The sequence below is a fragment of the Carassius carassius genome, chromosome 47 (assembly GCF_963082965.1).
Source record: "Carassius carassius chromosome 47, fCarCar2.1, whole genome shotgun sequence".
Classification (NCBI taxonomy): domain Eukaryota; kingdom Metazoa; phylum Chordata; class Actinopteri; order Cypriniformes; family Cyprinidae; genus Carassius; species Carassius carassius.
Window position 1 is genome coordinate 5,502,724 of NC_081801.1, and position 16,023 is coordinate 5,518,746.

General features: G+C 37.3%; 2 protein-coding genes across 2 annotated transcripts; both read left to right on the plus strand.

The window, feature by feature from the left end:
* Positions 1–211: 211 nt before the first annotated feature.
* Positions 212–5,547, plus strand: LOC132130625 (bile salt-activated lipase-like). Its single transcript, XM_059542395.1, has 11 exons — positions 212–336; positions 637–784; positions 894–1,013; positions 1,251–1,448; positions 2,747–2,877; positions 3,088–3,195; positions 3,504–3,618; positions 3,894–4,080; positions 4,572–4,775; positions 4,861–5,058; positions 5,293–5,547. The coding sequence occupies exons 1-11, from the start codon at positions 268–270 to the stop codon at positions 5,474–5,476; spliced, it is 1,662 nt and encodes a 553-aa protein (XP_059398378.1). The 5' UTR covers positions 212–267; the 3' UTR covers positions 5,477–5,547.
* Positions 5,548–6,682: 1,135 nt separating this feature from the next.
* On the plus strand, positions 6,683–14,036 carry LOC132130808 (cholesterol 7-desaturase nvd). Its single transcript, XM_059542626.1, has 7 exons — positions 6,683–7,296; positions 10,218–10,406; positions 10,741–10,919; positions 11,043–11,168; positions 11,920–12,039; positions 13,169–13,345; positions 13,633–14,036. Exons 1-7 carry the CDS (start codon positions 6,813–6,815, stop codon positions 13,792–13,794), a joined length of 1,437 nt encoding a protein of 478 aa, XP_059398609.1. The 5' UTR covers positions 6,683–6,812; the 3' UTR covers positions 13,795–14,036.
* Positions 14,037–16,023: the final 1,987 nt, after the last annotated feature.

Below are 16,023 nucleotides of genomic sequence, written 5' to 3' on the forward strand. Positions count from 1 at the left end.
CTGTTTTCGTTTTAATTTCAGTTAATATTTTACCAATTTTTTCTGTGAAGGAAAATGTGTGTCGTTGAGATTACGAATAACGCCCAATGAACACCACACACATTTTCCATGAGAGTTTAACACAACTCCACATATGCTGTCCAGCTATTACAGGAATTGTGTACTTTAAAGATATGGTTTTGGCACACCTTGAAAACGAGATATGATTTGGCCTGTTTATAAAGGCAACAGAACTCCCTTCAATGCCACTCTCGCAGCAACTGTCTGATGATGATGGCGATGCTGGGAGTTTTCATCTCTGTCGCCCTCATTCTGGGCACAGCAAATGCAGCTTCTGTGAGTCTTCTGTATGTTTAACAGTTCATTATGTTTATGTAATAGAAAAGTTTAATAATGAAATTGTTATTATTAAGTATTATATTACTAAATAACTCTCTCACTTAAAATTCTATCTATTTGAACTTTTAACATCTTAAGACCCCTATGGAGATTATAATGTGGAAAAATTATTTGAATGATTTTGCATTCTTCTGAGGAACTTTGCCTTCACTTGCAAATCTTTTCATTCAATTGAGCTGAGCATGGCTAAAATGTTAAATATGCTATACTACAATTTCTACCAAAATTGCGCTGCAGTTGGGAGCTGTGTACACCGAGGGAGGGATGGTACAGGGAGAAAGCTATAGTGTTGGACTCTTCCGCTATATGGACGTGTTCAAGGGAATCCCCTTCGCCGCCCCACCTGGCAGATTACAGAAGCCCGTTCCTCACCCAGGCTGGGACGGTGAGTATGCCTGTCTCTTGTGAAAGTATGTTTAAATGTCTTCAGGCACAGACAGTGTCTAAAATATGTGAGTGTACTACTGACAGTGAACTCCTGACTATCTGCACAGGTGTTCTGAAAGCCACTGACTACAGAAAGAGGTGCATGCAGCTCAATCTTCTTGCTACTGATGTCGTGGGCAGTGAGGACTGTCTCTACCTGAACATCTGGATCCCTCAGGGCAGAAGTGGTAATGCAAGCTTTTTCTAATTCACAAGACAAAACAAAAATGTATGTTAAATCACCCTTATGTCATTCCACACTTCTGAGGAAAGCAAAATAACATTTTTGTCCATACAACTAAAGTAAATTAGGTCCAGTGTTTCATAGGAGAATTTTTTAATTTGGAGGGTGAACTAACCCTTTAAGGATCGTTTATTTACTAATGTTGTGTCAAATGAAAGATTTTCCACCTTCTTCTTTGCAGTGTCTACCAACCTGCCTGTTATGGTGTTCATCTATGGTGGTGGCTTCCTGCTTGGTGGTGGTCAGGGTGCAAACTTCTTGAACAACTACTTGTATGATGGACAGGAGATCGCAGACAGAGGAAATGTCATTGTTGTGACATTCAACTACCGTGTCGGATCCCTCGGATTCCTCAGCAGCGGAGATGCTGACGCACCTGGTAAGAAACTGTGTAAAAGATTTCATTTGAATTGAAATGCTAAATAATTCATGTGAAAGCATTTAAATAAAACCTTTTCTCCTTATATTTTTGGCTTGCAATTGCAAAATGTATTGCGTTCCCTTAAAGGTCCCGTTCCTCGTGATCCCATGTTTCAAACTTTAGTTAGTGTGTAATGTTGTTGTTAGAGTATAAATAATATCTATAAAATTATAAAGCTCAATGCCAAGCGAGATATTTTATTTCACAGAATTCGCCTACATTGAACGGCCAGTTTGGACTACATCCCTCTAGTTCCTGCAGTAATGACATCACTAGAACCGTTTTTTGACTAACCTCCGCCCACATGAATACACTAAAAAGGGGGCGTGGTCTTGTTGCGCTCCCACGGAGAAGAGGAAGAGTTGCGTTTGTAGAGTGTGTTTGTCGCCATGTCGTCGAAACGCTGTTATTTTCATCCCGGAGTCCAATCATCTTTGTTTGGCCTTCCCAGGGACGCTGTACTTAGTGATCAATGGTTACAATTTATGTTTAACTCAGTTCCCGAAAATTATAATCCACATGTAAAACTGTGCAGCACATTTTTCTGAGGACAGTAAGTGTATTTTATTATTTAAGTTGGTGCGTTTAACAGTTTCTGTAAATTATTACACAAAGGGCAACACTGTTTAGCTTTGTTAACTAGATGGTAGGGCTGTGCAAAAAATCAAAAGCGATTTTCATGCGCATCTCGTCAGTAAAGGTGCTCCTGTGATTAGAAGTACATCTCCAGCACGTGCGTTCAGATCAGGATTGCCAGGTTTTCAAAACAAATCCTGTCCACTTGCTTCTCAAAACTAGTCCAATCGCGTTTCCAGCTGCTGTCGAATCACAACACAGTAACGGCTGGCACAATCAGAACTCGTTATGTATTTCTGAAGGAGGGACTTCATAGAACAAGGAAGTCATCAGCCCATTTTTATGACAGTGAAAACAGCGGAATACAGACAAGTAAATTGTGTGAAAAATACTGTGTTTTTTACACGCGAAACATGAACACATACTCAGAATTCGTGCTCTGCATTTAACCCATCCAAAGTGCACACACACACCCGGAGCAGTGGGCAGCCATTTATGCTGCTGCGCCCGGGGAGCAGTTGGGGGTTCGATGCCTTGCTCAAGGGCACCTAAGTCATGGTATTGCCGGCCCGAGATTCGAACCCACAACCCTAGGGTTAGGAGTCAAACTATCTAACCACTAGGCCATGACTTCCCCATGTAGTTTTTAAATGATGACCTGAGCATGTACTGTTCAATAGGAAACTATGGACTGTGGGATCAGCACGCTGCTATCTCCTGGGTACACAGAAACATCAGGAATTTTGGTGGCAATCCAGACAACATTACCATCTTTGGGGAGTCAGCAGGGGGAGCCAGCGTGAACTTCCAGGTGCTGCATAAAACAACAACAAAACACTGGTTTATTTTTATTTTTATTTTTTTGCATAAAAGCTTATGCATTACCTTTTAGTTTTAAGACATGAGTTTTTTTAATGTTCACTCTCAGGTTTGCAAAGTGTTTGATTTATTAGTATGAAAGCCATGAGATGTTCTTAGTAATATAGCTTCTAATTTCTGTGTGTGTGTCCATTCTGCACAGATTCTTTCCCCTAAAAACAAGGGCCTGATCCGCAGAGCTATCTCACAGAGCGGTGTTGCTCTCTGTCCCTGGGCTGTCAACAGAAATCCACGAACGTATGCTGAGGAGGTGAGCTTCACTTTTGCTTATTATAAAACAGACTTGTTACAGTACTAGCCTTTGATATACAGAGGTCGCAAAATCCTATGGGTTTATTTATTCTCATTCCCTCCATTCTACTAAATACTTTAGTGTACACTTGCTAATGTTTACTTAGTGAAGTCTGTTCGATTTCACATAGAGACTGACATCTCAATGTTTTTGGTCAGTTAATAATTAATGTACAGATATCACAGCTTGGTTTATGTCTACAACAATTACAAATACAATTATTTCTTTAAAACTACATGAGTATATTGTTTTTTGTGCACCTTTAGATTGCTGGGAAGGTAGGATGCCCCACTGATAGCGGGATGGTGGCTTGTCTGAGGAGGACAGATCCAAAGACTGTAACTCTCGCTGGGAGTGTGAACTTTAGATCATCTGCTTCTCGTAAGAAAATTTTTACCCATTACATGCTTTTTAAAGCAATTAAAATTAATTTACTCACTCTCATGTTCCAAACCTGCATGACTGGTCACCTTCTCTATTCAATTACAAAGTATGGGGAAGCCAACATTTTGACTTCACAAGTCAATGAAGAAGGTCACCTGCGGGTGAATAAATGATGACAGAATTTCATTTTCAATGATAGAAATACATTGTCTGCTAAAACCATAGTAAATGCAATGCAAAGTCAAAATATCTAATCTGACCATTTTTTACAGATCCCATTGTACACAATCTAGCTTTGTCCCCCGTCATCGATGGCGACTTCCTCCCCGGTGAGCCTGAAACCCTTTTCGGGAATGCTGCTGACATTGACTACATTGCTGGAGTCAATGACATGGACGGCCACATCTTTGCCACCCTTGACGTCCCCTCTATTAACAATGCACTGGTGTCCACCCCTGTGTAAGTGTGCTACATTAAAAAGTCCCCTGGAATCATTCTGAGGTTTTTTTTAAAGACCCCATAAAATCAGAAACAGAGTTCCATTGCTTTTGTTTATGTCTGCTAGCTTTGAAGCATCTATAAAATGAACATTTTTAGCAGACCTATGCTGACATTTTTTCTCTGGCCACAATGTATTTACACCATAATACATTTTTAAATATATGCCTAATGTCTGTAAACAGTGCAGCTTTTGTGCTTCAAACAAATCATACCAATACCAAGCTTTGAATGGTATTGTATGTATGAAAATATATGTTGTACTGCATGGGCATATACACATATAAAAATTAAAATGTTTGTCTTTTGGAAAAACAGCAACATAAGCTCATAAGCAATCAGCATTTTGACAAAAGGACTAACCAATATATTCTGTAAAAACCCGTCAAATAATTTCATGTGGTCTTTGAAAAGAATAAAAAAACATGAAACCTGCTATTGATTTCTAACAGGAAGGATGTCAGGGCTCTCTCAGGTGCCCTGTCGGAGTCTAGAGGACCAGATGCTGGTATCACAACTTATAATGAGTACACAGTCAATTGGGGTAGCAATCCTAGTGATAAGGACATTAAGAAAACGATTGTGGACATGGAGACGGACTACATCTTCCTGGTGCCAACCCAAGCGGCCCTGTACCTCCACTCTGACCATGCTAAGTAAGACTTCCTCTTCTTATTTACTGATCTCTAAAATGAAACTGAATAGTAGAAACCTTAAAAACAACCTTTTCTTCCCCATTAGATCTGGACGAACCTACTCCTACCTGTTCTCTGAGCCCTCTCGCATGCCTGTCTTCCCACTCTGGATGGGTGCCGATCACGCTGATGACCTTCAGTTTGTGTTTGGGAAGCCTTTAAGCACTCCTCTGGGCTACTTTCCTCGCCATCGTGACGTCGCCAGATACATGATTTCCTACTGGACCAATTTTGCTAAAACTGGGTATATAAACATTAAAATGCTTTATAATACTACAGTATAAAAATACTTCACCTTGTGTAGAAACAACTATAACTCACACACACATACACAGTGAGAAAGAGAAACAGACAGTACTATGGTCCTAGGCCTGTCTGCTTTTGTGCAATCCCATCTCGTCAGTTATTTTAGTATTGATATACAATTATAGGCTTTTTTCTTTCATTTTCAATGTCTGTCTTTCTTACTCCCTCACAGTGACCCTAACAAAGGTGAGTCCAGTGTTCCTGTAACCTGGCCTGAATTTGCCAGCAGTGGCCATCAGTACCTCGATATCAACAACAAGATGAACAGGAACAGCGTGAAGCAGATGTTGAGAACCCGCTTGGTTTACTACTGGACTACCGTCTTTGCCAGCTTTCCTGCCGTCCAGAAGAGCTGAGCACTTGAAATTTGAAGTGCACATGATGCTAAGATTCATGCAATAAACAAAATATAAGATGCTCAGAAGAAGCTGTCATATTTTCTGTAATAACTCGCCATGAATGCAATGCTGTTTTGTGCTCCAATAAGCTGAGAGAAAGTTTACTAAAGGTAATGTTTTCTTATCAGTTAACATAATTTCTATGATTCTTATAAGCTCAGATAACTCCAATACATTTATACAGTTCTAATCTAGTAATATTGTGGATAAATGTGGAGATTTTGGCATGGCCATATAACCCTAAACAATACAAGGGGCCCTGAACCAACTGCCCCTGGTGTTTTCAGTCCCCTTAAAGATTGAATTTAGTCAGGACCAGGACATAGAATTTATGTATGTTTATTTATGTTCAAATATATGTAAGGACAGCAATTTGAGCTGATTTTTAAAGTAAATAATGGAGCTCTAAACCCTAAAATGTGACAAATACTTATGTGTTTGGTGTATTACTGTCTATATTATTAACCTTCATGCATAGTTGGAATAAGGCACGTGAACCAGGATCACGAGACTCAGGCGATCTCTATTAAGCGAGAGTGCTGAAAGTTAAAATCAATTTCTGACATGTTGCAGTATTTTACTTACAAAATATTTTTATTTTTGTTCTTTTATATGCTCTGTTGGTAGTTGGTGGGCTAGCATCACCAAGGGGGATATTTTTTTATTTATAGATAACACAGTGTTTAATGGGAAGACCAGATTATTGACATTTTACACACATATTGCATTGTCAAAATGATATATAAAATAATTTGTTATATCTTTTATAACATAGTTGATAATCATTCTTAAACAAAGTTTTGTTTTAAAAAATCCCAAAACCTGAAAATCGATTGGTGTTTTTTTTTTTAAATCCCATTTTTGTATTTTCAAGTCTATTCATGTCATTTCATTTATTTATTTTTAGAAAAACTAAGTCCTGGTGTCTTCTACAGAGGACACAGCATAACATGAATATATATATATATATACACACAAAATTCACAAAGCTTTTTTTTATGGTTCTCAGGAGGATATATATACTGTATATAAACTGATAATCCAAATAAAAATTCTCCAATACACTTTGCTCATGAAGTAAATGTGCAAGTACAGTGTCGCACTGTACATTTATGGCTCTGAAATCTCACCTGCGTGTGGGCGTGGCCTCGTGAATGTCAATCACGCGCTGCGTCACGTATCAACGGCTCTCCTGAACGTTAAGGACATATGCTGCGTGTGACCCCTAGAAAAAAAAACATAGCATGCATAAACAAACACTACAGCTTTCTGTCTGCATAGAAACTAAAATGACATGGTCTTATCGAGAGCACTGACTGACTGTCATAGTGTATGTGGCATTGCAGGTGTCATGGAGAATTCACGGGCATCATTGATGTTCAAAGTGGTCGCGGTGGCAGCGATCGGTCTCACCGCCACGTTCGTCATGCTCGTCCAAGATCCAGATACGCTTTTCGGAGGGGGATACCCAGAACTGTGGCGGAGAACCGGTCTGGCAGGAGCCCCTACGCGAGCAGCAGCCTGCATATTCGCGGGCGTGTTCCTCTTAGCGATGGGCTGGCTGTACAGACTGTTATTCGCTCCTCTGGAGCTTCTCCGCGGTGTGGATGAGGTGGGGTACATCGCGGAGGACGGGCGCTCTCGTGCCCAAGCTGCGAACGAAGTGCGGCGGCGACGGAAGACTGGAGAATTACCGCCAGTTTATCCAAACGGCTGGTACCGGGTTTTAGACTCTCACTTGCTGGAGAGAGGAGATGTGAAGAGTGTGACAGTGCTGGGTAAGTAACAACCGCCAAAAACAGTTAATAAAACTGCGCAGGTGAAGTTAAATCACGTCTCTGGAAATGTCCCACAATTTTATTTCGCATTTTTGCAGCGGTTGAAGTGTCATCATAGGATCTCTCACTTATCAAATAATACCATAGAAATGATATAAAACACATTATAAAATCAGAACGCGTGGTAGAACATTATAAAACCACAAATGTTTTTTTCTGACATATCGTACCTATGTATGATGCGCCACAGAGCGCAATGAATCTTGTAAAGGGAACGAAAGTGTTCCTGTGTGAACTTCCCCTACGTTGCGCCCTATCTACATTATTGGAACGCAGAACTGAATGCCTCCCAGATTTATTAATGAATTAGAGACCGCCAGTGTTTCCCTTTGAGACTCGGCACGTTTTCAGCCGTGTGTCTGTACTGCGCAGATTCAGATCTGAGGCTTAAATAGCTCTCCATTGAATGATTTGGAGCCAGATAGGTTTTAAGTTCCCTTCAAGAACACAAACAGTCGTTTACATCCCTACATTTCTGGCTTGGGATCAATAATGCAGCTGTTTTGCCGCATATTTTACACCCCATGTCTGTTACTGCAGAGCGTATTTGATTATAGCCTACACATAATGATAAACTGTAGATCTCGCATGCACTGCACTTAGTCCATATATATATATATATATATATATATATAAAATTGACATTTTTTGTCAATTGATTTATTCCAGAACTTATGCTAACAGAATTTATACCAAAAGTAATTATGACAAAATTAAAGAGGTTGCTGATAAAAGCATGAACTGATTTGTGTATTTCTTACAACGTTGTGTATGCTGCTGCACTATGCAGCTATGGATCAGTTTCTGATGTAAAATCAGCGAAGTTACTGAGAACCTTCTGAGAGATGCTCAAGGCTCTTATTGATTTCAGGCAAGGTTGCGGAAAGAAGTGTCTGTGAAAAAATATAATCATTCTTCATCATTTTGCATCACTCTGACAGACTAAATCAGGGTTAAGCATTTGTGTACATGTAGCCCTGTCATTGCAAAGTATTTGTCTTTTGTTACTGGCTTTTTGTTATGTTTAAGTGCCTGTTGCTTAGCCGAGTTGCTGTGGGATGCACTATCATGTTGCAAAGACCTTTGAGTTTTCGATGAAAACCAAACAAAACACCTTTGTAGTTTTGTTGTTGGGATACAAAGAAACACTGTTGTGTTTTTGCATCTTGGAGACTGTTGAACCTGTGATGCCCTTTTCTAAGAAATGCTGGATCACTGTCACTACCAAAGATCTAAGATAATGGATACGGTAAATGAAATTATTACATTAAAGATTGGTTCAGCCTAAATTCGGTTTACTAATAGAATGCTTACTAGAAATCATTGGTGTTTTTATATTTTGTAGTTCTTAATCTAATCTTTATCTTAATCTATAATATATATATATATATATATATATATATATATATATACATATATATATATATATATATATTTAAAGACTGTACTTGCAGATAATGTTAATAACATAAACGGCCACTTCAGTGTACTTAAAAAGAGTTCCTATTAATTTCCATAGTATATAATGTCACTTTGTGACAGTGGGGATCACAAACTGTCTGGTTACCCACATTCTTTGAAATATCATCTTTTGTGTCCAGCAGAAGAAAGAAACTCATACAAGTTTGGAACAACTTGAGGTTGACTAAATGATTTTTGGGTGACCTATCCTACTTAGTTGGTCAAAAAGACACTTAAATTAACCTATTTGCATTTAATTTAAATTTAAACTATAATTTATTTTCAAAGATTGCTTCCATATACTTTTTTTAAAGAAGGCTACTTACTGTAAGTGTACAAGATGACCTTTGTTTGCCAAACGTTCAAGACATCTGCTTGGTTAGATGCCATCTAGACACTCAAAGGGCACAGCATTTAATTGCATGCAGTTACTGCTACAGCGTATTGATGTGTGCTTCATAAAACCTTAGTTAAATGGGCTATCGGCTAGATGCCTCATAGGAATCATATCAGATTACAAACATGAAACCTGCTATGCTTAAGCAGCTTAAACACAGTCCTCTATGTCTCTATTTATACATCATTTGAAAAGAACTTTATATGACCACTTCAATGCTATTGTTGTTTGTACTTGCTGTGCAGAATTAATGACTTTCATAGATACTAACATTGCTATTGCCATAATGTATGTTGAATTCCACTGACGTTTTCTTTGTGAGATTTTGTCATTTGAGTCTAGTAGCTTTTTTTTTCTTTCAGGGGCACTGCACTGCAGGCAAATAAAACCCCTCAGGTCAGCATTACAGAAAGAGAGTTTTTTGGGCCCTGTAGCTTTCTAGACCCAATAAGAGAGAGAGAGATAATGAGTGTGCAAATCAGGATTTTATAGTCTTGCTATGCCTTTTCCTGCTTATATAACATAATAAGCCTAATTATTAACTGACATACTTGACTGTTTGTTTTTAAGTAATTATTAACTTTTCTATTTGGATAATGATATAGGGTGAGACGTAATATCAAAATAGTTAATAGCTAAAACAGTGTTTGGACACACACATCTTTTACCCCATATCTGCATATTAATTGAAAGTCTGTTATTTTCAATACACTACGTAAAACTGCACTGCTGGCAAGAGTATTTGATATAATATTAGATGTGGGAACTTTGGGAATTTGGGGCATAGGCAAGCAAACCGGGGTCTTTTCTGAAAGGAAATAAATCCAGAATCACATTTATTGGTAGTTACCCAAATTAACCTGAGGGGTCCTCTGGTTCTTTTTGGGAAAGACCAGTACTGCCCCCTTTAGGTTATCGCAACTAAGTGCAGCATACTATTTGTACAGTTATTTTATTTTTTAAGCAAAATAAAAAATTGACATATATTTTTATTTTCCTCCAGGACAACAGGTGGCAGTGTTCCGTGGGCAGGATGGCAAGGCCTATGTGGTGGACGCTTACTGCCCTCACTTAGGCGCCAATCTGGCTGTGGGTGGGCGAGTCGTAGGGGGATGCATTGAATGCCCTTTCCATGGATGGCAGTTCCGTGGGACTGATGGGAAATGTGTCAGGATTCCATATGCAGATAAAGGTGAGAGATCAGAGAAGAAATTGAGACATTTTCCTTCTAACAGTATGTATGTCCTGATGTATTTGTTGCATACAGCTTATATATAAGTTGCTTATGGATACGTGTATAAGTGCACATCATGATATGTATAAAATATATAGAGTACTCAATAGACATACACTACAGTTCAAAAGTTTAGTGATGGTAAGATTTTAAGCTAATTAATTATTTTTAAAGAGTGCATTCATTTAGATTAAAAATGTGTTAAAAATACTGAAAAAACCCTGCAATTTTGAAATAACTGTTTTCAATTTTAATATATTTTAAAATGTAATTAATTTCTATATGTTTTTAGTGCCTGAGTTTGCGAAGGTGCGGTGTTGGCTCAGCTGTGAGATCAATGGGCAGGTTCTGGTGTGGTTTCACTGTGATGGGCTGGAGCCCAGCTGGAGAGTCCCAGAACAGAGCGAAATCACCCGCGGGGAATGGGTGTACCGCGGCCGTACCGAACATTTCATCAATGCACACATTGAGGTCAGACGGCATATATGTAATTCAGCTTTTATGTGAGCAATATATTTTATATTTCTCAGTGGATATGATGTTTGTATCTAGCAGTCTTTATTAATTCACGCTTTCGGCTCTGTCTTTTCTCAGGAGATTCCAGAGAACGCAGCGGACATCGCACACTTGGCTCATTTGCACACTCCAGGTATCGTCAGTGGAGTTGATCTACGCTATACGAACAGCAAGACCTGGGAGTTTATACGGCACGACTGGAAGGTTTGATTCCTCACACAGACATTCATCCCAAGGAGAAATAACAACAGCAGTCTAACTTTAGTCTCATTGCCATATTAGTATAAGTTAGATTATATTTTTATATTTTCATTATTCATTTTAGTTCAAATTTGAGCAATTTTGTTATAGTTATCTTCTTTTTTACATTTAAATAAGTGTTAAGTCATAATTACCATAATTGACCACTTTTATTATACTCTGGATAGTTCATACTCACAGACACATGGAAAATTATTATTTCTATGGAAACATTAATTTCAACACAGACATCGAATTAAGCCTTTATAAATGTCTTGTTGACAAAGATAATTCGAAAATGAGAAATGTTGCCTTGGCAACCAGCTGAGTCAACAGATTTTATGTTTTATGTCACAGAAAACTAGTATAGATGGTCGAATTAAAATGGACAACATTATCATAAAACCATAAAAATATTGCAGTCTGCATATCTACTGTAAAAACATATCACTTCCTTATGAGACTGTCTATGTGTGTTGAATTGGTTACAGGAGCTTTATAACTACACTTTTGTTGCATTGTAGTTATGTAATTCCATTTATATTGTTATACAAGATTTATTTGATCAACAACTGTCTAAATTTACTTTAAAAACTTGTCAATGCACCTTTAAGGAAAAAAAATAGAATATTTAAATTACTTTTGTTATGACTTGTTTACCTTTTGCATGTGAAATAAGCATATGTCTGTGTGAACTTAATTGTTATTTTTCCAGGTTGAGTGGAAGCCTGAGCCCGAGCCGGACAAGCACTGCTCGCAGATGTTGGTGAAACACGCTCTCACCGTGTTCGGACGCCACTGGCCTCTTCTTGATTTGGACGTTGTGGCCAGACAGGTAATGACTGGTTCATCAGCTAGAGGGCGCGTGGGAGCTGTGCAGACTGAGAGAAATGCCTGGAGACTGACTGTGATTAGCAGAATGGAAATCAAGTCATGACTGATCTCTTGCACACAACAGCGGTGTCTTGATCTCTGGGATCTCTAGGTTGTTCGCTGTATTTCAAGCAGTTAGTCGAGTGCATACAGATCATGCTTTTATGTAAATTAAATGTGTGTGTGTGTGTGTGTGTGTGTGTGTGTGTGTGTGTGTGTGTGTGTGTGTGTTTGTTTGTGTGTGAGTGAGTGTGTTGGATGCTGTAGGATGTGTCAGATTTAAAAATGAGATGCTTTTCTTGTATGGTGAAGTATGACTGCAGTTTCAAATATTATGGGTAATTTATTTATATTCTGTGCTACAAAAAATATTTAGCTTTTTCACATTTTTTTTTATAAATTCAAAAGAAAATGGCAACGCTTTAAAATAAGGTTAATTTTTTTTGTTTCTTATTTTAAATGAACTCCTATCTAATATATAATCAAAATGTATTTATGAATTTATTATTTATTTAATTAATGTTTTTACTGGTTAATTTAAAAATATGATATTTTTAATTGATAATATTTGTTTGCATATATTATATTAACTAATGGTCATTTATATGACCTGAAATATTAAAAATGCATTTTTAATATATTTAAAATGTATAATTAAATAAATGTATTTTTAGTATATGTAAAAATTCACATTTTTATTCTTATTGTTTATTTGGTGCAGCCAGTTATTTATTTTTTATTTTGTAGTTGTTCAAATCTCAATGTCATCATTTTCCCTCATGGTCAGTTGTGCAACATTTTTGTGTGTGTGTGTGTGTGTGGGTGAACTGCCTTGTCGCCATAGTGACAGCGAATGATCCTGACAGTATGTGTGAAAACAGTTGTAATTCACGGCCGTGCTTGGATCTTAACTTGAAGTTGATGTATGTTTGAGAGTGGAAAGTGCTGTTGGCATGAGAGACAGAATCTGAATTAGGAAAGATTTTGTTACAGTTTATGTGAAATAATCTATTTTATTTGGTCTCAAACAGCAGCATAAATTTCATGATTTTACTCCCTGGTGATATGAACTATATATTGCATGTTTGTAGGTGGGTCCAGGTGTGGTTTTCCTGCTTTTTGAACACAGTTTTCTGGGTCGGGGTGTGATCATGCACTGCGTTACCCCAGTTGAGCCATTACTACAGTGTGTATCACACACCATCTTCTACCAGAGCACCATCCCTCCCCTGGTACCCAAATTCATTCTTCGGGCAGAGTGCATTCAGGTAATCCATAAGTGACAAAGTCAACAAAGCAGATTTGACATTTCAAATTGGACATTAATTGATAACTTTGTTACATGTTGCATCTATACACAACTGCTAAAAGTAGTCCTTTATGCTCATCAAGGCTGTATTTTATTTGATATTTATTTGTATATATATATACGTGTGTGTGTGTGTGTGTGTATAGTTAATATCAATGTTTATTTAAATGAAGCTGTTTTGTGTAGTTACAATAACCATACCAAAGGATGCTTATGGGATCTTAACTTATGGTTTTGCCGTTACAGTTTGAACGAGATGTGATGATCTGGAACAACAAGACGTACATCTCCAAACCTATGCTTGTGAAAGAAGACTCAGCCATTCAGAAACACAGACGCTGGTTCAGTCAGTTCTACAGCGAGAACAGTCCACGACTGCGATACCAGCATGACACTCTGGACTTCTGAACATCAACTATGCTTTAGCCCATATGGGTTGCTTAAAGACCAATACCAATATTTTTTTAACCGAATCTGATATTTTGTTGGCATTTAAAAAAAAAAGAAAATCATTATGCAAAAATTATAATTATGCATAATAAACACAATGCATTTCTTGAGTAGTTCTCTCTTTCAACAAACAACGTGCAAAGACAATAAAACAAATGCAAAATAAAAGTGCACCTGCATTTGAATTTTACAAGTCCAAATCTGGATATTATTAAGTAGGTGACATGTTTTCTATTCTATCTTAAGAACGTTCTGTCCTTGTTGAAGTGCTTCAGACAATCATCTGTCTGTAAATAACATTTACAATTGTACCTTTCTATCTATGCACTGCTGAACTGATTGCAGAATTACACACTACAGCTCCTGCAGTCTGGCTTCACTGCTGTATTTGGAATTGGACTGTCTGAGAGTCTTCTAAGCTTCAGCAAGCAGTAAGCTAAAGCCCAATATTGCCATTGTTCTTGCAGAAGCTCCTGCTCTTGCACACAGACCTGTTCGGTAGCACACTAGGAAAAAGGACACAAAGCTCCCATCTCTTAGATGTACCCTGAATAATGCGAGCATGTAGTTCTACCCTCAGACAGATATAACTGTTCCATCTTTGGCACATAACTCACCCCACACCGTTTGTGCTACTGACAGGATACCTAAAAAAGAGATATACATTAACTTTCATATGAAATTAAATTTAGGATGTTTGTCTGGTGAATGATAAATGTGCCAAAAAAAAAAAAACAACAACAACCCACAGACTTACAATAAGAGCTCTTTTGACTTGAGGCAGCATAGCATAGTTTTTTTTTTTAATCTATTTTAAATTTTAATTTGTTTTAAATGTTTTTCTAAAACTAAAATTATGCTTAAATGTATTTATATATACAGCATATAAACTTAAGAAGTAAAAACTTCTAATAATAAAACACACACACACACACACATATATATATATATATATACACACAGTATATAAACACATTTTTATTTCATATAATTTTAATCATTTTTATGTTATTCGCAGAGCATAGGGGTTGTTTTTTATCTATTTCTATTTAGTTTTTTATTTTTCTAAAATTAAAGTTATATTAATAGTGTTAGACACACAAATACAGTACACACACACACATATATATATATATTTTTTTTTATTATTATAATTTTTTGTTTTTTAAATACGATATATATTCCTTAACAATAAGAAATGTTGTAATGTTATTCATATACATACATTTATTATATTTTTCATTTTATATCTTATTCTAAGGAATCATTTTGAAGGATATACAAGTATATATATTTACATTTATATCTTATTCAAAATATTTGTGATGATTTGTTGATTTAATTAGTATCAAGCTTAGATTTGTGTACTGTGACAGCTTGACTGAAAGCCCTTCTTCAGGTTTAAGGTTCCACCCTGATTCATTGTTTATTCTCCACGCTTGTTAATAAAGGTGCCTGCCATTATCCAGTAGACCAAAACACACTGTGGAAATTAGTGTCCACCAAATAGCTGCCAAGTAGTTAGTACAATTACTGTTGACATGTTGCTATCAATTACTATCAGTGATGGTTATCTGCTCAAAAGCGCCACTGCGGCAGTGCAGCACTGTTCCAGTGCAGTTCATCGGTTTCCATCCACTGTCTGTCTCATAACGCTAAGTGGCATTAATGAATATGTTTGACCATGCTGACAGGATGTGTCTATGGCATACACCATATGTTAGGTCTTGCCCGGTTAATACATCCTGATTGTCATGTAGTGAGATAGAGCGATCATCGTGCTGGGTACATATGCTGGTATGCAGATGTTTCGCCCTCATTAATTAAGCCTTCTGAACAGCTCATCTCCTGTCTCGCCTGCAGTGTCTTGTGTGTTTTGTGTTTCTGTGTTCGAGGAGCATGCAATGGGTGTACAGACTGTTCCACTGCAGAGTCTTTCTGTGCTAGCTGGTGCAAAAGAAGGGGAGGAAAATTATGACAGACACTGTGACAGCCTCTAGGCGCTCTGAATGAGATAATCTATGATTGTATAATAATTCTTTTAGACATTTGGGTTTTATTGAGTCAAAACCATCATTTGGTTCCGCAGCAAATTAATTTCTGCCATATAATGTCAAAATATATTATAAAAAAAATAATATATATATATATATATATACACACACACACACACATACACAGTTTATT